General features: G+C 36.5%; 1 protein-coding gene across 3 annotated transcripts in view; it reads left to right on the top strand.

Moving 5' to 3' along the window:
• The window catches only part of PRKG2 (protein kinase cGMP-dependent 2), a 99,706-nt gene that overhangs the window by 54,170 nt on the left and 21,081 nt on the right, over positions 1-24,455 (top strand). For 2 of the 3 annotated variants that reach the window (XM_072810807.1, XM_072810806.1), the window contains exons 9-14: positions 2,641-2,709; positions 6,857-6,955; positions 8,297-8,450; positions 10,522-10,658; positions 12,810-12,899; positions 15,092-15,233. In XM_072810807.1, coding sequence (XP_072666908.1) covers positions 2,641-2,709; positions 6,857-6,955; positions 8,297-8,450; positions 10,522-10,658; positions 12,810-12,899; positions 15,092-15,233 — 691 coding nt within the window. The remainder of the gene's footprint in view (positions 1-2,640; positions 2,710-6,856; positions 6,956-8,296; positions 8,451-10,521; positions 10,659-12,809; positions 12,900-15,091; positions 15,234-24,455) is intronic. The other variant, XM_072810808.1, reaches the window with a different exon arrangement.

Here is a 24,455-nt window from a genome sequence, read left to right as displayed (position 1 = left end):
TCAAGAGACACTTCCTGAAACTCAGAAAACAACCTCAACTCTAAAAAACACACTTTTAAAAATATAAATAACTTTATAAAAGATTGGAGTTTTGAGCAATACTTATTTTGGAGTTACACATATTTTTAAATGACTTCTTGAAATTAAGACATCACTTAAACTTTATGTTATTACTAAATGGCTTTTATTTTCAAATCTATGCTTATAGAAATGAGCATTATTTCTGTTCATTTTCTTCCTTTTAATTTTTATCATAAAGTCCCATTTCTGCTGATTTGTATGTGATGATAATATTAAGTATAGAGCAAAGAAAAGGTGTTCGTGAATCACTGGAAGACAAATTTGATTATTTAAAAACTAAAAAAAGCTCTTATTTTTAAAGTAAAAACTGTTTAAACTTAGTAAGTTAGATTATAGTGATCTTGTAAATAATTTAAAAATAGAATTTAAAGACAAGCGAAAATTTTCTTTCTCATCTTCTGGCTCATAATTAACTTTGTTTCAATAACAGGGAAATTGTCCTTTTTAATTTCTTTGTTTGTGACAATATAAATAAATTCATGTAGTATAATTGTGTAATATTGTTATTCAAAACTTTGGTGTATTTGTTCTTAACATTACTAGATCATTTTTCTCAGACTTCCAAACAAAACAACTAAAGTTTAAAAATGCAGAGAACTTTATAAATGCACCATAGAGTCAAAATAGCTCTTGAAAGGAAATATGCTGTCTGATTTTGCTGGATCTGAAATAATTCATGCTATATGTCACAGCTAGCCAATTACAGTGTTTTCCCATGAGAAACATGGGAATTTATATTTAATAAAGATACCAAACTCCTCAGGCTTTTGGAAGCATAAAGCTAAAATCAAGGAAAAGGAGCATTGAATGCAAATACTTTTACGTTTTTGTACATTTCTTTGCTGTCACTTTTTAGGACCTCTGACAGTGACTCCATATTCTTTATATTCTGTGTATTTCTAAGACTTGACATTAAATAGTCCCAGGAGTTCTTGAAGCATTTTATGTGCAAAAATAAATCTGTGGCACTTACACCATCATTATGAAAGAAACATATGTGTGTTTATAAACACCTAATATTTATAAAGTGTTTATATTGCACCTAATATTTATAAAGTTCATAGTCAGTCAGTCTTGACACTGACAAGTGAAAGGGATGCCATACCTTTTCTTTTTCTGAACTCACAAATCAAATTGGCTCATATCTAAGATCATATGTATATGCATATGTATGTGTATATGTATATCTATATCTACATATAGATGTCTACAGACAGACATACAAGTTGAGTACCCAGCTCCCAGCTCAAAACCTCATCAATCTGGAATGTTTTCACTGATGTCATTTAGCAAAGACCCTGTAAACTTGAGAGCAACTATGGGTTGTATCAGAAGGACTCTGGATGTCAGCTGTGTGGATGAAGGACTTCTTTGGAATGAGAAATGGGTCACCAAGATTTTCCTATCCCACCACTAAGGGAAGAGCAAGGAACTATATATATTTTGTGTGATGCAGTTTTTCTTTTTTTAAGATTTTTTATTTATTTATTCATGAGAAACACAGAGAGGAGAGAGAGAGAGAGGCAGAGACACAGGCAGAGGGAAAAGCAGGCTCCATGCAGGGAGCCTGATGTGGGACTCGATCCCAGGACTCCAGGATCATGCCCTGGGCTTAAGGTGGCACTAAACTGCTGAGCCACCTGGGCTGCCCTATGCCATTTTTGATGAAGTTGCTGAGATCAGTCTCAACAGGCTTGTTCCTCCGAGTTACCTTAAGTGAATCTCACAGCACTGGGTACCATAAGGCGTGTACTATTTTTCAGTGTCTTTAGTTTGTAACTAATAGAGGGAGGAAACTAATATAAATAAAGGTCTCTATAGAAACACTTTACCCAATGCTTGGCCTATTGGTATTCATTAGATAATTAAATTTGCCATCATTAGATCATATGCCATAATTCATTGTATCTAAGCTATCCATTGTGAGGTGTGCCGCCATTATATTATGTACCCTTGAGAAAGAAAGACAATGCTATTAATTGCACTATGATTCATCATCAATTATGGGACATACTCTGATTTCAGAGATTTTAGTGGAAAATGTACATCTTAGGCTTTATGAAATTAAAGTATTTTAGTGTTTATTTAAATTATTGGTTGATATGACACTAAGAACACTTTCTTTGGGCTTTATTCTTGATTGGTGATTTATTATATGTTAATTACCTGAATGTTTTTTCCAGTAGATTTCTTTGCTCAGTTAATTTCAGGTTTGGCTGCTTTTTAATTAGCAATTCCCATTTGATCATAGGAGAGGAATTTTATTTTGGCTGATACAAAGCACAGAAGGACATCTCATACATAAGTCACAGTCACTGATTCCTCTCTGATCCCCATACAGTTATCTTCTTCTCTCAATTCCTTGTGTACATAACCCTTACTGGGACACATTTCAAATCCGTTTTTGGAAAGGAGTGGATTATAAGTTACGATGTTTAGAAAAAAAGCAGTCTTTGGAAGATGTAAGTGATGGTGTTTCATAAAAAAGTAGATTCTCTAATAAAAATGGATGTTTAATTTCTAACTGTAGAAAATTGACTTCCCTGTTTTTGTCTGCAGTGAGGATGTCAGATCAGCTAACATTATTGCTGAAGAAAATGATGTCGCATGCCTAGTTATAGATCGAGAGTAAGTATGCTGATGTTCTCGAAGAAGGCAGGCTCCGCCACCTTTGAAGACTTGGCCTTCTGTTACTCCAAGGGCCCATCTGTCTTCTTATTCTTCACCACTTAGAAATGCTGGCCTATCCTTAGCTGCGAGTACATTCTATTAAAATTCATGGGGAGGAACTGGGCCTTCTGATCTGAATCTGTCTGTGGCAGTGGCAGATGCTGGCAGGCTAAATATTTTGTGTGCAAAGTTTGTACATAAATATCAGTGATAGACTGATTTAAATTCTGCATCTTCCAGAGAAATAAGCTTATTAGTACTCATGGATTTTCTTTCCCCACACAATATAGTAAACAGTTCCATAATTTATTTCTAAAGTGCTCTAAGCAGTCAAAATTTTTTAAATAAGACCTATCTTTCTTGGGCATAATATAAAATACCCATTAGCTATATGTATTTCCAGAGAAGGTTTAACTTAACATTTGTAGTAATTTACAAGTGTTGTGTGTTAATACTTATCTCTAAATGTCTCAGGTTATTTTTCAGAAAAGTCTTACTTTGTGCCCTTAACTCATTTCAAATTATATTTGAATCTGGCTCCTTAGGTCTCTCATTAATCAGTTGGATATTTATTGATGATTATCTAGATAGAATAAAGGAAATCCAAATATACCAAAGCTAGGCCATTGTCTGAGAAATGTCATAGTGTAGTCAAAGAAATAGGGCATACTCATATGAAATATTAGCTAAAATTAGTAAAATGACAAGAAGTATCCCAAGGGAGTATGTAGTTGATTGCTAATTGAACATAACATTCATTGAACTTAGAGTTATAGAGATTTAGAACTGGAAATAACTTTAGAACATTTAAAAATCCTTTTTATTGTGCAAAATTTCACATAAGCAGACAGGGTGGTATTATGAACTCCATAATACAAGTTCAAAAATTATCAGTTAATGCCTTACCTATATCACTTTGCCACCCACTTCCTGCCTTTTCCATACTATTTTCTTTTTTTTTTAATTTTATTTATTTATTAATGAGAGAGAGACACACAGGGGCAGAGACACAGGCAGAGGGAGAAGCAGGCTCTCCACAAGAAGCTCGATGTGGGACTTGATACTGACCCTGGGATCAGGACCTGAGCCGAAAGCAGACGCTCAATCGCTGAGCCATCCAGGCATCCCTCCATACTATTTTCAAGCAAATCCAAACACAAAATTGTTCCATCTATAAATTTTAGTAGCATCTCTAAAAGATAAATGGTCCTTATAATACATGACCACAATAACATTAATATACTAAAAATTAGCAATAGTTATTTTTTATTTATTATTTGTAATCAAGATTTGTAATCAAAACACATAAAGTATTTTAGGTGTACAACATGATGATTTGATATATGTATATATTGCAAAACGACCACCGCAGTAAGTCTAGTTAGCATCCATCGCCACACATTGGACAATAATTTTTCATATCACTTACAATGATTTTAATCCCTCTCCTATGGATAAGAAAAGGAAATCCCAGGGCAGTAAAGAGATGGATGCCCTAGCGATGCCGGCAGTGATGGAGCAGGGGCTATCGCCCAGGTCTCCCGATTTCTTTCACATTCTTTGCACCGTGCTACTTTGCTCCCATAGCATGTGTTCAGAAAGAGGAGCAATCACAAAGTGGTAAAGTGGGCAAGGTTTGATTTTTTTTAAAGTGTGGAAATGGGGCTTAAAAATTCATAGGAGTTTTTCAAGCAAATAAGAAATGTAGAAGTCCAGGTGAAGTAAAATGTAAAAACAAAGGCAGAAGGGCTAGAAAGTGCAAAATATGTTCAGATAAAGGTAACCTTTGGAAGCCAGCTCACGAATGGGAAATATATTGGTACAGCATTGTCCCGATCATGCATTGTTTTGTGTATGAGTTCATTAAAAATATACGCAAGCACTCAATAGCATCAGCTGTGTGGTGGAATCTTATAAATTGCTCTAAAGCGCTGGGACTAAAAACATGACAAAAAGGAAGAACTCCTTTCCTTTTTCTTCATTGTAATCCACAAGCAAGTATTTATACAGTATCTCCTGTATTCATAGTCCCTGAAAAGGATGCAGTGATTTCGTAGAGCTTATGTATTCTTCGGAAGTTTATAATTTTAAAATGTTCAATTTACATGTGTACAGCTGAGATGCGGTAGTATAGAGTATTGTGTGAGTCTCAATGAGACTTAAAAAGTTACATGAATTTATTGTACGGATGAGAGAAGCTGAATATCAGTCATGACCAAGTCGACCTACATCCTAGATTTCCTGGACAGTTCTGGTTATCCAGCATATTTGTTATTGGCACTGCCTTTCACTCTGAAAAGCATTCAGCTGGAATGGCAAATTACGTGATCATCATAGTTATGACTAAGGGACTAGGTTAAGATCCGATGATAATTCTCCCACAGTACCCTATCTGTCTTTATATCATCATTTGCATGTTATTTCACTGCTTTAACACCTGTCTTCCCACCCTTCTATAAGCTTCATGGGAACAGAAACATTTACTTGTGCTCTGCTGTTGCAGTGCCAGCAAATGACATAGCCCTTGGCAGATGGGAAGGGCTCCATGTGTTGGCTGAATAAAGTCCATCCTTGGAATGAAATATAGTGACTGAAAGGCTTTGGCTCTTTATTTCTTCTTTCCTAATGCATTATTTTCAAAATGCATAAAGGAGGAGAGTTAAAGTTTCCCTGTTTTTAGAATGCAGTAAAATGCACAAAATGGCAGTAACTCTAAATATATGGGAAGGGTGATGTGTGACATTGCCATCATGGTTTGGTTGTTGGGACAGATCTCCAAAGAGTTGATTACACCTCATGCTATACCCCCCCACCCACCCCCAGAGTGATTATAGGCTGTGTGTTACAGCTAGAATGTTGTAGCTGTTTAAATTTGCTTTAACTTTTGCAAAGAATTTCTAGGGACCTGGGACACCGGTGTCACCTACATTTTTAAAATGAGACTTGTTGACAATACTTTAATTAGTTTAACAGCAGGCCAGTAATGGTTACATGCAGAATGAGTAAAAGCAAAATAAAGTACAAGAAGTATTTCCTTTTTACTTGAAAACATCAGCCATCGGAAATTTGAAATTTCATGGCAATACTCTGTTTCTCACTGTTGTGCAGTCCATGAAGGACAGCCCACAAGCAGGGTAGAAAAGAGATCTGAAGAGAAAAATAGAAAATACCCAGCATAGTATGTAAGATCTGCTTAATAATGGGGAAGTATATTGGTGGTCAGTTCAATGTGGGTAGAGGTCTTCAGAGCTAGGTAGGTAACAAATGGTGGCAGTACAGGAATGAGCCAGCTCTGGTTTATTAGTTTTAAGTGTTTTGAGGTAAATTTTCACTCCTTTCATTTTACTATCCTCAAGTGGTTAAGATTCAGCAAGTAGACTAAAGCATGGCTTCTAGAAGGAGACTATTTTTCAGTAGGGAAGAAAACTACTCTAAAAATCACAAATCAAGATGGATTGTCAAGTGTAAGGGTGGGGAAGCATTGAAAAGATAATCAAGAAAATATCCCCTGCTTAGGAAGGGGATTCTTTATTTTTCATGGGCAAGGTCATGTATAAGAATTCCCACAAGCAATGTAAAATTATATGGGGCCACAGATCTGACTTGGGGAGGACAAGTGTGGTCAAGGGAAGATGTTGGCTGAGCCTCAGAGAATCACTATGATAAAGTAAACAGTTTGGATTTAATTATAAAGGAATGTGAAACGAGGAGTTTATCAATGGAAAAGAAAAGATAAATTTTATCCTTGATTTTTAAAATAAATAGGTTAATTTGATGAAACAAAGTGAGGAAAATCTGCAACCCATAAAACCTGTTGATTCAATAAACAGATTATATAGACTATTTCCTTTACACTGTATTCTTAAAAAATTGCTGGCAAACCTGAACCACAAGAGAGAAAACAACAGAAAGGTTTTCTCTTCTTTGTTTTCAGAAACTTGCAGGATTAATTATATAACATCTAATAGCTATTCTACATATTATGGCAGCTTTAACATAACCTAAATTATTGAAAGACCATTTAAAGCCATCAATAATCATACAAAAGTCTTCTGTGAACTCGAGAAAATGTCAAATTGTGAAAGTAACTGTTTTATTCACTTAGAACATTCAACCAAACAGTTGGGACTTTCGAAGAACTCCAAAAATACCTTGAAGGGTATGTGGCAAACCTGAACCGTGATGATGAGAAAAGACATGCAAAGTAAGTGGAGGAATCTTTTCCTCAGCCGCACATGACTTCTGGCAGTGTGTGTGAATCGCTCTATGGTAACTTATAATGTGCCACCACTAGGGAATTGGGGGCAGTTCTTTTAAATTGTTCTTCCACAAAGAGGCTGCCACATACCACTAGTACGGATATTATTTTGGTCTGTAAGTAGTCCGCTTCTTATTTTGGGTGGTGAGTAGTAATGTTGGGGAGACATTTCCTGAGAGGGGGCCTTGGGAAAGGGATTCTTGACATTGTCTTCTCAATATCAACAGGACGTTATTCAGAAATGAAGCCTATCTTGCCGGTGGAAATCAAATAAGAATGCCAGGGCCCTAGAGTAACCCATTCATTCTGATTCCAGGCAGAGAGCTGGAGGAGAGGCAGAATTATTTCAGAATAGAAGGGGGACCTGTTGCCCAGGGCTCTGTCTGTGTGTATGTAGGAAGGAGTTGGATTGGGCTAAATGTGGTAATATTGATGAAAAATTTTGCACTTAATAGAAAAACCATTTTGTAAAATTAAAATCATTTGAAAACCCTTTACATTCTGTAGAGTAAATACTATGGCATATATTCATCAAGTAGTGCTAATGAAGCTGGATTCAAAAGTTCTAGAACATTGACATTTGAGTTAAATTAGAACATTCAGTTGGGACCTCGTAAGTTTTTTTGTTTTTGTCTTTTTATGCAAGGAATGTATTTGCAGTTTTTATGTCCTTAAAGGCCTTTTGTAGTAAGGACAACTTATGAATATATATAACATATAATTCAGAGCAGTAAACCTTAATTAAAAGAGAATAATGAGTATTTATTTCCAAACAATGATTGTTAGACATAAAGTAAGAAATGCATTTCTTCATGTTTCACTAAGCAGTTACTCTGCTCCTTGGTTCAGCCATGGAGAGCTTCAATATTTGACAAAAATAGGAAAACACAGCAAAGATTCTCAATGTGGCATTCTTCTGTGTGCATAGCAAAGGAAATGGCTCACTGGTTTTATTTCCTCTCATTGACTCTTTTTTAAAAAAAAAAACACACAGATTTATTGAGATATACTTTAAATACCACACAATTTAGTTCTTTTTACCTTTCACTGATCCAGTTTGACATTTGTCTATTATTGTGTGTATGTGAGTTTTTTGTTTGTGAATTCTGAGGTTTTTCTCCCCAGAGGTAATTAAATCTGATCCTGCAAAAGTTGAGATAGCCTTTGTAGCAATGATGCGCAGTAATTACTGGTAGAAATCAGACTGTTGCAAAAGTGGAATTTATGTGTGGCATGACCCTGGCTTGACTAAGGAGGTGTATGCAAAGTTTCACTTTTCTTACACAGGAGATCCATGTCTAACTGGAAGCTGTCTAAAGCACTGTCTCTGGAGATGATTCAGCTGAAGGAGAAGGTGGCCAGATTTTCCTCATCATCCCCTTTCCAGAACCTTGAGATTATCGCAACACTGGGCGTTGGTGGGTTCGGAAGAGTTGAGCTTGTAAGGGGTTTACGTTTCAAGCATCTGAGAGAAGCCTTTTGACTTTTGTTTTGTTTTGTTTTATATTCTAGTGTATCTTGGAGGAAAATATGAATTGTTGTTGCTATCTTAAATGTTGCTTTGAACTGAAATTAAGAAAGTACATTTTTTACTCTGTGTGTTGTATAGTAGCAGGTCTGTGCTAATTAAGTAACTTGTAGTAATATAGCTGCTATTTCATGCTGCTTGTATCACATTTTGTGAGGTTTTTAATTATAATTATTGGAGAATGTACCAGTAAGCATTCCCAGAGGCTATAAAACATTAAAAATGTATTTTGTCACAGGAAATTGTGTATGCACATAAACTCTTGACACCTTAACTATATACTGAAGGAAAGAAGAATGTGTCCAGTGGAAGTGCCATAGAAATAAAATCCTTAATATGATAGTTCACACAACTCCACTGCCATGTCTGTATTTGGCTTCCTTTATCCTATCTTGGGGTTGCTCAAAATTTTCTATCTGAAAAAAAAGAAGAGAAGGTGACTGTAAAGGAATATTTGAAGAGCAGCCTTCTGTAGTGTTGATCAGGACAGCTGGGAACCTACGGCCTGATTTTGGTTGTGTTTTCCACATCACCACCTTTCTGAGCTTTATAACTAGCTTCCAAGGAGCAACAGAGTGGTACTGTCAGATCAAGTGCTCTGATGTAGAATGGAGATCTGTGACCTTACTGGATACAGATGGCTCTGAACCCTTGGCTATTACCAAGCCCTTCTTTGCCCAGCAAATTTTTAACAATTCACTGTACATTCACCTCTGGGAATTATGCTGACGCCTTCATCTGCTGGATGGCCCTGGACATGAGCAGATCTGAAATGCTGTCAGGACATTCTGGATAGTACATTTCACACCCAGTCAATACTTCCTCTCTGATGGGTGAGGAGGAGAGAGAAACAGTTTCTTAATAAGCCAAAGAGTATTTGTCATATTTTTTTATGCCATGTGGAGAGACAAAGGCAATATCCATCTACAGTGGTATTTTTCACAAAGATCCTGGCAAAAGGATGGAATTAGCAATGCTGAGATTTTTTTATATAGTTATGTAATAATAATTGAAACAATAATTCTACCATTGATTTAAAAATCCTAGGCAGCACTAATGGCAAATGTAAGCAAAGTATGGGGTGCAGCCAAATCTGCAGTTTCATTACTTGTCAAATATAGTCAGCTTATGGAGTTTTAAGCCTAGCTGAATAAATATCTATTAAAAATTTTTATTTCCCTTCAAGGGAAAATTTTGTTTGTCCATCTAAAGCAGCAAGCTCCAAAAGAATTTTCGGCACTCATGGAAATGTTCTATCCTTCTGCTATCCAGGAGGGTAGCTACCACCTAGATGTGGCTGGCAAGCTTTTAAAATGTGGTTAGTGAACCTGAGGAACTGGATTTTTTATTTTAATTACTTTAGAATTAAATAACCTCATGTGACTAGTTGCTGTCATATTGTGTAGTTGAGCATTGGTTTTCGATTTAGTATGTTTTGTTTTGAAAATCAAGGAAGAGATGCCTGGGTAGTTCAGCAGTTGAATGTCTGCCTTCAGCTCAGGGCGTGATCCCAGAGAGCTGGGATCGAGTCCCACATCGGGCTCCCTACATAGAGCCTGCTTCTCCCTCTGTCTATGTCTCTGCCTCTCTGTGTGTCTCTCATGAATAAATAAATAAAATCTTTAAAAAAATTAAGGAAGTAAATGTTAAGAAAGAAAAAAATTGGCAATTCTGGTCAGCGTTTTTCATATCACACACTCAAAAGTGAATAGATTTCTAAACGTTAAATCTAACTAGAGTTTGTTTTTCTTGTTTTAATGCAAATGTTTTTAGGACCCTGTTCCAGATATGTGAACTCTTTTGGAAATTACAATGAAAGGGAATGAATAAAACTTAGTTTCCAGAGTTAGATAAGTGGTTAAAAGGTTACATACTGTTTAAATGTGAAAAAAAGTTCAACTCTCATTGGTTAATGTGTTTTATATAGATATTGTAAATCTTTACTAGTAAGTTAATTTTGAGGGATCTCTCTGTTCTTACATAGGTTAAAGTGAAAAATGAGAATGTTGCTTTTGCTATGAAATGTATAAGGAAGAAGCATATTGTTGACACAAAGCAGCAGGAGCACGTCTACTCAGAAAAGAGAATTCTAGAAGAGTTGTGTTCTCCCTTCATTGTGAAGTAAGTGAGCATTTGCCTCCCAGAATTTAGAATGGTTTCATGCCAAAGAACAGAAAAGGAAAAGGAGGCCCCGCTCTGAATTCTCCGTCCCTGTCATAGCAACAATACATAAAATGTTAGAAGTTTGAAGTCTGGAGTCAAGAGTTCAGGTTTTTTATTCTCAAGTAAATCTTAGGAAAATGTGTGTGTGTGTGTGTGTGTGTGTGTGTGAGAGAGAGAGAGAGAGAGAGAGAGCGAGAGAGAGAGAGAACATAAAATTATTGTGGAATAGCTTGAATGGATTATTTAATCCATACGTACTGCAGAATTTGGGAAGCAAAGAATTCATTTGAAACCCCCAGGGGACATGCTACTGTTGAATTTCTGTAAGAAGTGGCGTTTGAGCACATGTAGGCTGCCAAGGAGGAAAAGAGCGTGGTCCTAGCAGTGCCTAGATGATGAAAGATCCACCTTCTAAAAGTCACTATTCTTTCTTTCCCAGAGTTTGGAAGAGAATTATGTTATTCTAGGCCATGGATTTCTTTACTTTCTTTACTTGTGAATTCATGAGTTAGTGTAGGCTAGTGAAGACATGTATTTTCATACATGTCTTAGGCATAAAGTGTAGCTTTAGTGATTTCCAGGCAATGTAAAGTGCCCCTATAATGAATGGAATTTTTGTTTTTTGATCAAATACCTTGAGAGAATCTTCCTGTCTATCTATATTCCCACACCCACTTGTTTTCAACATTAAAAAGTTTGAACCCAGGCAATGCTGGCAATAGAGTCATCCAATTATTTTTATATTAACTATGTTCCCAGAATGCCCCCCCTTTCATCAATAATTCACTAACGAACTATCATGAGCAGCTTCAGGGCATGAATTAAGTTTTATTCCTATTTTCATTTCCAGTTCTCTGCAAAGTACCTGGCATATAGTAGGGAAATAATAATACAATAATAAATATTAATGACAGCATTTATTGAGAAATTAACATGTGCCACTCTTATAAACAAAATATATATATGTATCATATATAATATGTTTAATATATATTTAAGATAAGTTGTATTTGTATTCATGTCATATATGCAGACATATAACATTAAATTAATATATCATTAAAAAATAAATTAATATATCATTAATATAAAATCAAATGAATATATGTATTCATCTAATCTTTATGATATAACAGTGAGGTACATGTTACGATTGTCCTCAAGAACATTAAGAAAACTAGGTTGCATAGCTAATAAATAGCCAGTCAAGGATTCAAGCCTAGGCAGCTTGGATTCAGAGCCCACACTGAGCTGCTAGGATCTACAGCCCACCCTAAGCTACTTTACTAGATTGCTTCTGCTGTTTGCACATGATCTGCGTGCTCTGCTGATACCCAGTGTTAAAATGCAGTACCCTGCCCAAGTCCCACATCAGGATTGAGGCTGTCATTCCTATAGCTTCTGGGAGTGTTGCCAAATGAGGACTCTAGCTCCGTCCCTTCCTGGTCATTGCTCTAAGGTGAAGAGATCCACCTTGCCCAAGATCACACTCTGTCTCCAGTTACAGCCTGCATCCAATGATGGCAGAGCTCCTTGAGCTGAGGCTTTCGTTGAAACTAGAAATTAGATCATCTCCAACTCTCGGCTACCCAGGTGTGTCTTAATCCTTCCCTGGGGGCTTGTTCCCAAGTACACTACCCACTAAACTTACTGCTTACAGGTCTCCATCTCACACTCTAGTGTTTGAGACCATCCAGAGGGCATAAGACATGAGCATAAAGGGAGTTCATAAAGGCAATGTATGCAGAGGTCTCTGGGCTTTTGGAGGGAAGAGAGGCCATATTTGGTAGATGGGAAGATGAGCTGCTTTATCAGGCCTCTGAACTTCATCTTGAGGAATGGATAACACTGTTACAGTGAAACTAAGATGCAGAAGGTCAGTCTGTGTGTGCAGGGAGGGCAGTCTAAGTGAAGGGGTTAACACGTGCAGAAGCAAGACAGGAAGAAAGACCAAAGAGCATTCAGTGAGAAGTCCCATGTAGCTGGAGGATGTTTGGAATGAGATGAGCACCAAAGTTCCAGATGATATTGATGATGTCCTTAAGCAATTTTAAAAATCTTTTAAAACTAGATTTGCAATAATAACCATGTTTTTATGTGTCTTCACAGATTATATCGTACTTTCAAGGACAATAAGTATGTCTACATGCTTCTGGAGGCCTGCTTAGGTGGGGAGCTATGGAGCATATTAAGGGACAGGTAATGAAAAAAGAATTATAAACAATAACCTGTGTTCTCACATCTGGTCTAAAGGAGGCTTTGTTCATGATCACTTAAAGATAAAGTCATTAAGAAATGATCCTGAGAAAATATTATCACCTGATAAAATAGTAATGATGGTGTTTGGTGTTTTCTTAGCTATCATTGTAATAGGCACCCTATAAGGTGGTCATTGTCATTACCATATTAGGGATCAAAGAATCACAGGCCTTGAAAGAGTGTGAACTCTCCTCAGTCACATGGTTAGTGTAAGGCAGAGTAGCTATAAACCCAGATGTTGTTGATTCTGAATCTCTACAAGGGAAATGAAGAAAGGGGTAGGGAGTGCTGAAGCAGAGTGAGACTCCTGCAAAGATTCTACATAATCAAAACCACAGATGTTTACTGAACACCACCAGCGTGCAAGGCTCCATTGCAGGAGTTCTCTAGACAATGTAAACTTTTCTACCCAAAAGGATAAAAGTATAAACTTTTACCCCAGTAAGTTTAGATTTTATTTGGAAGATAACATGATGTGCAGTTTTAAAACATTTCATTATTTAATGTGTAAACTAAATGGGACAGAGAAGTTGGCATTTTGCAATTAAATGGCAGTGAGTGTTTTAGACTGTAGATTTGGAGGAGAGGAAAGATATAAAAATGTGATGAAATAGAGAAGCCTGGACCTACCTTCTACGGATGATCAGAATTTGGAAAGGCAGAGAGGAAGGGAAATGGATGAAAAATACAATAGGACAGTTGAGATAGGATTATGTCTCTTTGTGGATGATTTACAGCAGGATTTGAGTAGAAGACGAGGCTGGCAAAAGGGGTTGGGAAGGTAGGTTTGCATGAGGCTGTGGAGGTAAATGCCAAGCCAAACATTTGATAGTATTACCTGGGCCATTGGTTCTCAACCCTGGTTCTCATTGCAGTCAAGTGAGAGCTTTACAAAGTAAAAATGCCGGGCCTTTAATTTTTTCTTTTTAAGATTTTATTTATTTATTCATGAGAGACACACAGAGAGAGGCAGACACAGGCAGAGGGAGAAGCAGGCTCCCTGTGGGGAGCCCAATGTGGGACTCTATCCCAGGACCCCAAGATCATGCTCTGAGCCAAAGGCAGATGCTCAACCACTGAGCCACCCAGGCACCCCAAAATACGGAGCCTTTAATGGCAGAAGATGCAATTTGGTTCATCTTGGATGGGATCTAGTAAATTACCTCGCAGGCAAGTCTAGTGTGCACTCATGGTGGAGTATCACAGACCTAGGTAATGGGAAACCTTTGAGCATCTAAGAAGAGATGGATGTGTTGTATTAGGAAAGTGTTGTTAGATGCATCTGAGTGAGGAAAACTGGGGAGGATGAGAAGATTTGCACGATACCTACGGAACATTTGCACCCTCCACCTCTGCTTCAACAGGTAAATCTGTTTAGAAAGGGGAGTTTGTACTATCTGTTAGGTGCTGTGTCTGATTCCCAATGCTCTTCAGTTAGTAGTAAATCCATTTTACAGATAGGGATGTGAAGCTCAGAACAGCCACACAACTTGCCTGAGGACATGGGGATGGAAGAAGCAGGAGTCAGAGGTAGTTTCTCTCACTCCAAAGCCACACTCATACTACTCCATTCAGCAAATCATCACCACATTTTAATAACTCAGTGTATAAACCCACATGCAGTGCTGACACAGGGCAGCTCTAATATCATCAAGGTGCACCAGACAGGGAAGAGTTATGACCCTATATCTACATGGGTTGTTGTTACATGTTATACCAACAGGAAATGAAAATGATCACTTGAATCATTTTTTAGTCAATAAATTACGGAAGTCTGCTCTATGCTCTCTGTGAAAGTAGTTGCATTGTCTCCAGAGTTTGCCACAAGTGTCTAAAAACAGTCTTGTTTTCTTATGTTTCTATTTTACGTACCCACGTATAATCACCAGAAACAATTGTTTGGATGTAGACATTTTAATTTGAGTGAAGTCTTCTCAGTAGCCTCCAGTATCCCCCTAAATTGCTTTACCGTCATCAGTCTAATTCATTGGCACTACAAAATGCTTTTTAGTGTCGATGCCCTACAAAATATTTATATTGTGTTGATTTCTTAATGTAATAACTGACACCTGGCATAGACAATAAATATGAGTGTGTCTAGAGTACTAAGAGGGAAAATGATTTCATTGCAGAGGCAGCTTTGATGAACCCACCTCCAAGTTCTGTGTCGCTTGCGTGACAGAAGCATTTGATTACCTGCATCGACTCGGTATTATTTACAGAGACCTGAAACCAGAAAACTTAATTCTAGATGCTGATGGTTATCTGAAATTGGTAAGACAAATTCTTAACAGTGTCACAAGAGACACTTCTAAATACAAAGTTGCATCCTAGTTGCAGATTTTTTAAAATATTGAGACATCTGCTATTTTCACCCTGCGGGGAGAATATGGCCTGTGACATTGGCACCCTTAACACAGGGAGAAGTGTTATGAGCACATTCTTTTTGGACTGGGAATTTAATGTTTCAACTATATTTGTGACTGCTACTAAGGATTCACATAACAGAATGCCGTTAACATTGGATTTTGCTAATATTTTTACAATGAATTTAAATAGGTTTTCTTACATTCCTGAGACATATAGAGACTGGCTGTAAGGAATAAGAAAAGAATATGGTAGTCTGTCCCCTTGTCCCAAGATAGTCACTATCTGTATAGGGAGGAAAGATAAACATATGAATATTGATATGCTTTTTTTTTTTTTTTTTGTCTTTCTAGGTGATTCTAAAGTATAGTCAGGGCTGAGAATCACAGCACTAGAGTAGAGGCTCCTTGAGGACAGAGACTTTCCTCCTTATCCATTTTTATAATCCTCTGATGCCTAACACAAATCCCCTTGTGGGCCACACTACCAGTCACATAAACTACTTTCAGTGCAAAACTGTAAGAGAACTGGGCAGTCATAAGGTGGGGAGGAACCAAGGCACCTTGGACACTAGGAGGGAACCCCATCAGGTTGGGGAGCCCAGGCTGAGTTTTCCTGAGTTTATCTTGTCAGTAAGTCAAGGGCATGAAACCATCCCTGAATGTAACATTTACAAAGATGTGAAAAGTTTCTCATGTCAGGACTTTTCATACATGGAAATAATAATAGCTATCACGTCATAAGTAATTTAGTATGTTGCATGTCAAGACCTATGTTAAACATTTTGCAATTAGTATATTTAATAAGTGATGAGGTAGGTTTTTATCATCTACGTGTTACACGGTGTTATTTAGCCTTAGGAATTAAACTTATTATGTGTAATTGCTAAGCGATTTCTCTTCACAGTAAAGGAGTAAAATAAGTCCTTTCATGTGAAATCTGGTGAACTTCCAAGAAACATTTTGATCCATTCAAGCTTTATTTTATCTGTGAAAGGCAGCTTTGAGAACTGAGGAGTTATTAACACAGGCCTCAATCACTCCTCTTCTTCACAATTTCTTCATTGCCTGTGCTTCTTACAGCTATTTAGGGAAACCCTTTGGAGTATTTGAGAACTAAAACCATCATGATGGATGCAGACTATCCATTAGATCATTCCTTTTTCTTCATAGCTGTTTTTAAAAAATCAGTAGCATGTTTATCATTTATAGCCATAAATAAATATCTCTCCTGTTAGCTAGTATTATCCATCTATCTAACTCATTTACCAACTAGCTAAATGAAGAATGATGAGTAAAGCCTTTAGAGATTAAAATGTAAATGTTGAATATTTCTATTTCTAGCTATATATCAAATCAGATATAAGGAAATTGTCTCACTAACAAATGTCTAAAAATACTAGATGAAACATGAAGAGCTGTATTACATGCATGGCTGGCTTTATAAGACAGCAGTGGGATTCCCCCGAGGTTGGGAATCAAACTTGAGCAAGCGTTTCGTCTAGATCAAACAAAGAAGCTGCTGTTTTGTGGGCACCCAGCAATCCGAGATGGACTAGAGGTCTGATTTTAGTAGCTGTACCTTGTGAGAACAGGATACCAACTTTTGGACCTGGGCAGTGTGGGAAGTTGAATCAGAGAACATTTTCCAGAGCCCCGAATCACACAGTTTATACTCTCAGGAAAATGGAAAGCAAGAAAAAAGATCTCATTTATAAAGATAGAGTGCAAGCAAGAAAACATGCTCTTCTCATTATTGAGCTCTTGGTAGGGTAACAAAAGAGTCTCTTTTAAGAATTCTTGGCCATAGGCTCGTCTTCATGGAAGTCGGGTGCTCGATCTTCAAAGATGGAAAACCCCATGCAAGAATTTGAAAATGGATTCATGTTGGTAGCATGCCCAACTTTTCAAGAATCAATGTAAATACTGACTGGACGAATGTACTCTTAACTCAGGATACAAAGAACTCCCGAAGATAAAGTCCCAGAGAACATGATCTCACATTTAAAAAAAAAAAAATGAAACAAAAAATATATATGAGGGAAAAAAGGTGCCATGAGCATTATTTGGAAGGCAATTAAGTGCTTCATATATTGGAGTAATCAGATACAAAATGTAAAATAATTACATCTAATGCCTTTTAAAAATAAGAGAAGGAATGACAAATGAGTAAGGAAAAGAGAAAAAAACCTAATAAGTTTAGAAAAAACTGGAAAGTAAAACTTTTATTAAGGACTTAAGAATATAATAATTAAAATTATATATTTAAGGAAGTTTCATTAATGGTGGAGCAGCTTGCATTGGACTCATCTTGCTAGATTAATTATAATAGATGTCTTAAAATATGTGAAGGAGAGCAACAAAAAGTAGACATTTAAACCTTGAGAAAAGGGAACCATGCTGGGTGAAAAATCCACATTGCTATAGCTGTTTAAAAGCTGTTTGTTTCAGGACACATCTTACTGTATAAGGTATGGGGCATAAATCTTTAGTTAACATCTTACCTAACAGTGAAATACAGAACATTTTTCCATTAAATTGTCAACAGGGTAAAAATATTTTTTCTACTTTTTTCAACATTATAACAGAGGTCTTAGCAAATGAAATAAAAACCAAGACAATGAAATGAAAGGTCAAAGATGAAAAAAGAAGAAGTTATCTGTCTTTTTCAGACAACATGATGTTTATGTAGAAAAAGCCTAAGGAATCTACCAAAAAAGTTCTGGAAAAATAAGCATGATTACCAGTACAAAGTCAATATATAAATAAAATTATATGTCAATTAAGTCAATATACAAATTAAGTCAATATATAAATAAAAACTCTATTTTTATGCTAGCAGTAAATATTTATATAAATGAAATAAAAATATCATTTATAATAACATCAAAAATCATAAAATAAACTTGAATACATTTAATGTGTAAAAATGTGTAAGAACTCCACATTGAAAACCACAAAATATTACTGAGAAAATAATATGTAACTAAATGGTAAAGTATACTATGTTCACATATTGGATGACTCAGCATTTGATAAAATGTCCATTCTCCCCAGATTAATTACAGATTTAAGGTCATTGTAATATAAATTAGAGCAGGTGCAGTTTTAGAAACTGAGGCACTCTAAAATTTACACAGAAACACAGTTTAGAAAAATTAATAACCACTTTGAAAAAAGAACAAAATAGAGGAATTTATAGTATCTGATACTATAAACTACAGTAATCAAGGCAGTGTCATAATACAGGATAGACAAATAGCTTAATCTAATAGAATAAAGTCCAGAGATAGACATACGATCAACTGATTTTTAGCAAAAAGGGAAAAGCCGGTCTTCTGAGCAGATGATGCTGAAACAACTGGATATGCATATGTGAGGGGAAAAAACGAACCTGCTCCCACCTCACACAATGAAGAAAAATTAATTCAAAATGGTAATATGGTAATATTTTCACTACATTGGGTAGGCAGAGATTTCTTAGAATACAAATAGTAATTTAAAAAATTTCAGGCTGCCATAATAATACCATGGACAGGATGACTTAAACAATAAACATTTATTTCTCACAGTTTTAAAGCCTAGGAAGACCAAGATTAAGGTGCGGGCAGATCTGGTATCCATCTGGGCAGGATTCGCTTCTGGGCTGGTAGAGAGCTGCCTTCTCATTCCTTCACTTGAGAAAGACACACACACACACAGACTTGCACACACACAGTTGAGGGGGGTGAGCTTTCTTCTTATAAGGTTCAAATTATATAATGAGGGCTTGACCTCATGATTTGATTACCTCCTAAAGGCCCTACCTCCATATACCATCCCAGTGGGGATTTTGCAACATATACATTTTGGGGAGATACAAACATGCAGTCCATAATAATTGGACTTCATCAGAATTAAAAACTTCTTATCATTAAAATACATTAAGAAAAAAATAAAGTACATTAAGAAAATGAATAATCATGCCATAAACTGGGAGAAAATATTTGCAATATATATTAATATGACAAAGGATTTGATTGTATTGGGAAATATATAAATAACTCCTACAGCTCAGTAATAAAAAGACAACCCAACTAAAAAAACAATAGTCAAAGATCTTGAAAAATCACTTCACAAAAGAAGACATTGAATGGTTAATAAGCCCTAACAGTTGTCATCAAGGAAATGCAAATTAAAATCACAAAGAGGAACCATTTCATAGTCACTAAAATGACTACAAAGTGTTGGCAAGGACTTTCCCCTAAATTTCTAGTGGAGAAAGAAAGGTATAAACTGTTTGAAGACTAGGTTATCTATTTTTTATTGAGTCAAACATATATCTAATCTATGATTAAAAAAAAAAAAATCAACTTCCAGGGAGAAACTTCACTCCCTGGTATTTATCTAGGAAAACTGAAACCCTGCCTTCCAAAATCTTGGGCAGGAATGTTCATAACAGCTTTATTTCTAAAAGTCCCCCAATCAGAAACAGCTCAAATATCTGTCACCAATAAGATGCATAAACACACGGCGGTAGTACTTCAGCAATGGCATGCTGCTCAGCAGTAGAAAGGAATGAATTACTATAAGCAACAATGTGAATGAATTTAAAAAACTATGTTGAACAAAAGAAGCCAGATACAAAAGAGTATCTTCTGTATGATTATATTTATTGACATTCTAGAATCATGGTAGAAATCAATACAATGGTTGCTTCTGGGAGAGACATTTGATTAGAAAGAGGCATGAGGGAACTTTCTGAGAGAATGAGTGTGTCTGTATCTTAACTATATGGTAGTCGTGATTACATGTATAATCTGCAACAAAACTCAGTGAACTAAATGCCAAAAATCTATGCATATTATTGTTTGTAAGTTATACATCAATTTGAAAAATGTAATAGGTTAAATGTCGGGTGATTCACAAATTAAGAGAAAATCAGTTCACAGAAAGATGAATTTAAGTAATTTACACAGAATGTAGCATAGAGACACAAAGAAAAGGATAAAAAAATAAGAGAACAGATTGAGAAGTTCTTAAAATTATAAATCTGTTTCCAAGATAAAATAATATTGGAAAATGAGGGAAAAGCAGTATTTAAAGAAACAATAGCTGAGAATTTGGGGGGATTATAAGAAACACCAATCATCACGTAAAAGAACCCAAACAAATCCCATCTGGGACAAATTGTATTTGTTGTAGCTCCTATCTTTGTAAAACAAATCACCTCAAAATGTAATGGCTTAAAACCACAAGAATCATTTATGATCTCTCATGGTTTCTGTGGGTCAGATTTTGGGGAGTGGTTCAGCTGGGTGGTACTGACTTGAGGTCTCTCCTGAATTTTCAGTCAGATGTTGGCTGGGGCTTCAGTCACTTGGAAGCTTGTCTAGGGCTTGACCAGGGCATCCAGATCCAAAGTCACTTAATCACATGGCTGGGAAATGAATGCTGGCTGTTATTTGGGGGCATTATGGGCCTTTTTGGAGGTTGAATGTCTTCAGTGACGTGGCAGCTGGCTTCCCTCAGAGTGAGTCATCCGAGGAAAAGCTACAATGCCCCTCCCCTTTTTAAAGATTTTATTTATTCATGAGAGACACACAGAGAGGCAAGAGACATAGGCAGAGGGAGAAACAGGCTCCACACGGGGAGCCTGATGCAAGAATTGATCCCAGGACCCCAGGATCATGGCCTGAGCCAAAGGAAGATGCTCAACCACTGAGCCACTGAAGCGCCCATACAATGCCTTTTAGAACCTACTCTCAGTCACATCCCAGCGTTTCCAGCCCATGCTGTTGGTCAGATCTGGTTAGGGCCAGACCTGATTTACTGTGAAATGTATTGTGGGAGGGGACAACACAAACAAAGTATCAAAAACTATCAAAGTGAAACGACAATTTACATAGAAACGAATAAAACTTTGGCTTTCAGTTTGCATCACAATAGCAACAAGAGAATCCAGAATGCAGTGGTACATATTTAAAATTCTGATAGAGGGCAACCCGGGTGGCTCAGTGGTTCAGCGCCTGCCTTCAGCCCAGGGCGTGATCCTGGAGACCCGAGATCAAGTCCCACATCGGGCTCCCTGCGTGGAGCCTGCTTCTCCCTCTGCCTGTGTCTCTGCCTCTCTCTCTCTCTGTGTCTCTCATGAATAAATAAATAAAATCTTTAAAATAAAATAAAATAAAAAATAAAATAAAATAAAATTCTGACAGAAAATAACTAACAAACTTGAGTGGTAAGTCCAGGGAAACTATCTTTCAAAAGGGTGAAATGAAGGTATTTTCAAACAAGGATGAAGGGTGTTTGCTACCCTTATACAAAGGATGTGCTTAAGGGAGTGGAAAAATGATCCCTGATGGAGGATCTGAGATGCAACCTTAGAAAGATGGTAAACATGTTAAATCTCTTTAAATATTGGTGCAAAGTAATCATTCTCATTCCGCTATCCAGTATTGAAAATGAGAAAATGCTAAATAACTCAACAGCAGCAGTGTGAAAACCAGGAGTTGGTATAATTGGAATTAATGATCCCTGGGTGGCGCAGCGGTTTGGCGCCTACCTTTGGCCCAGGGCGCGATCCTGGAGACCCGGGATCGAATCCCACATCGGGCTCCCGGTGCATGGAGCCTGCTTCTCCCTCTGCCTGTGTCTCTGCCTCTCTCTCTCTCTCTCTGTGACTATCATAAATAAATAAAAAAAAATAAAATTAAAAAAAATAAAGTAGGAAAAAATATCAGTCATTTTCAAAGGAGGCAGCAAGAGAGACACAGAAAACCTAGGAAAAGATCCAAGAGAAAGCGCCCTCCAAGAGCAGAGCAGAAAGAAATCTAACGTGTGTAGACAGCTCTCCAGATCAAAACCAAAGATTGTCAGATAGATTTGAAAAATAAAAATCAGCTAGATGCTATTTATAAGAGACAGACCTAACACATGAGGCTGCAGAAAGGTGGAAGTGTAAGGGGCAGAAAAAATATGTCTGGGAAATAGTCAACAAATGCAACAAATGAAATGCAGGTTTCATTATCAGAGAAGCAGTATTGCTAGAAATAAAAGGGTTATCCTTGGATGGCGAAAGGCTCATTTTGCCAAGATGATGTGAAAATCCTAATCTTTTATTTACCTACTAGAATGCTTAAAAAATAAGCAGGATTTGAAAGAACTGATAAGGAGAAATGAACAATTATAGGAAATTTTGATACATCTCTCTCAGAAATTGATGGAACATTCAAACCAAATATCACTAAAGCTTTAGAAGATGTGCACAACACAATTAATAAACTTGATCTAATGGGCTTATAGAATATTGTTCCCAAGAGTTGAAGAATACAAATTAACAAAATTTTATCATCCATTAGGGCCATGAAGCAGGTTTCAGCAAATACGAAAAAGAGGAATTAGGTTGCCGGCTGACAGTCCAGCCAGGCTGTTCCACTGAGAGTTCCTGAGGGGACTGTGGTAGAGATGGGGGGTGATGGAAGTGCCTGGTGACAGCACAATAAGAATGCACATCTGGGTGATGGACACTAAGCTGTCCAGCCTTGGACATCAAGTCTTTGAGGATGAAAGATTATGTAAGACTTACTTTGGTCTCATTCTACAAACTTTTATTAAGTGGTGTTTTTCATCTTCCTACATAATTTCTTGGCAATATCTGTGAGGGATCAGATATCTAAGGACAGAAAGAAAGGAACGATGGGAATGATGTTTTGTTTTGTTTTGTTTTGTTTTCTAGCGAAGCATAACCAGTGAAAGCTTGGGGGAAAAGACTTATGTAAAAGAAAGATCTGGGTTTTGGAAGTGTCTCTCTAGAGGGTGTAGAGATGTGCCTTTTTGTGGTAATTACAGAGGATGAGTTTGTAGTGAGGGATGAAGACTTCATTCTACTCTTCTTCCCCAGTCCACAATTGAGATTATCAGCCAGATTTGTTTCCAAATGAATGCTACCTGGTCCATACTGTCTCTATCAGTAAACACACTGAGAGGAAATCAAGAATTAGCAGATATTACTAAAGAACATGAAGAGTCTCCTGTCACCATGTCTCACCCACTTATCCAATGATTTCCTCAATCTTTCTATACTTTCAAGGCCAAGGAAAGGTGATGAAGACAATTATGATTAATAGTCTTTCTTTTGGTTATCATGATTGAATCAAGGACAATAATACAGTGTAGGACAGTACTTAGAGTTTGAAGAAAAATCTACCTTATTCTCAACCCTAGCAGAATTAATGTAGTAGTTTGTCTTCTTGGGTTTGCTTAAGGAAAGACTTGGTAGTAATCTAGTAAATCAATAAACATTCTTTGGTTGTGCTATTAACTCATGTGAGTAATACTTTTCATGTGGTAATAGAGCAACTTAATCCTATAGTGAGTATTATATAAGAAAATTCAATGTAGAACATATTAAATGTTGATATTGCTGCCTGCTTCTTTATGACCTACCTTCCCCTCTATGGCAATAGCCCCATGAGGCAAAAATTGTGCTGTGGTATTTACTGCCAGACTTAGAGCATTGCTTAGCGTATAAGAATGAGTGAAAGGTCAGAGGGGCAGCTACCTCCTCGCTCTGAAAATAGGAGCATAAAGGTTTTGTTCACTGATGTCAATGTATTTAAGCTAGAAATTAAAAACAAAATTTGAAAAAAAAAAGGAAGAAATAACAAAGATCATAACTCATCTCACTGGAATTTTAAGGATATTTCAAAATAACTTAAGAATCGGTGAAGAAGAAATTTTAACGAATATTATAAAACTGAGCTGCACAATAGACACTACATATCAATACATGTGTTTGCAACTAAAATAATAGAGTAATATTTATAGTCTTAAATGTTTCCACTAGGAAATAAGAAAGGCTAAAAATTAATGAGCTAAGCATTCAACCTAAGAAGATGGAAATGGGAGAAACAGAATAAAACCAAAGAAAAGAAGGAAAAGAATAAAGTTAAGAATATTAATAAAATAGAAAATAAAAGGGATACAGAGGCAAAGGCTGATGTTTTGAAAGACTAAAAAAATTAACAAACTGGAATTACTGATCAAAAGAGATACAGATAAATACTATTATGAATAAACATAATTTCAATTAAAGCAGAGATCTATGTGGATTAGAAAGTATTTGGGCAACTTTATTACTATATATGAA

This window comes from Canis lupus, chromosome 33, assembly GCF_048164855.1.
Source record: "Canis lupus baileyi chromosome 33, mCanLup2.hap1, whole genome shotgun sequence".
In the NCBI taxonomy this organism is placed as follows: Eukaryota; Metazoa; Chordata; class Mammalia; order Carnivora; family Canidae; genus Canis; species Canis lupus.
This window is presented reverse-complemented; position numbering and strand designations above follow the sequence as displayed.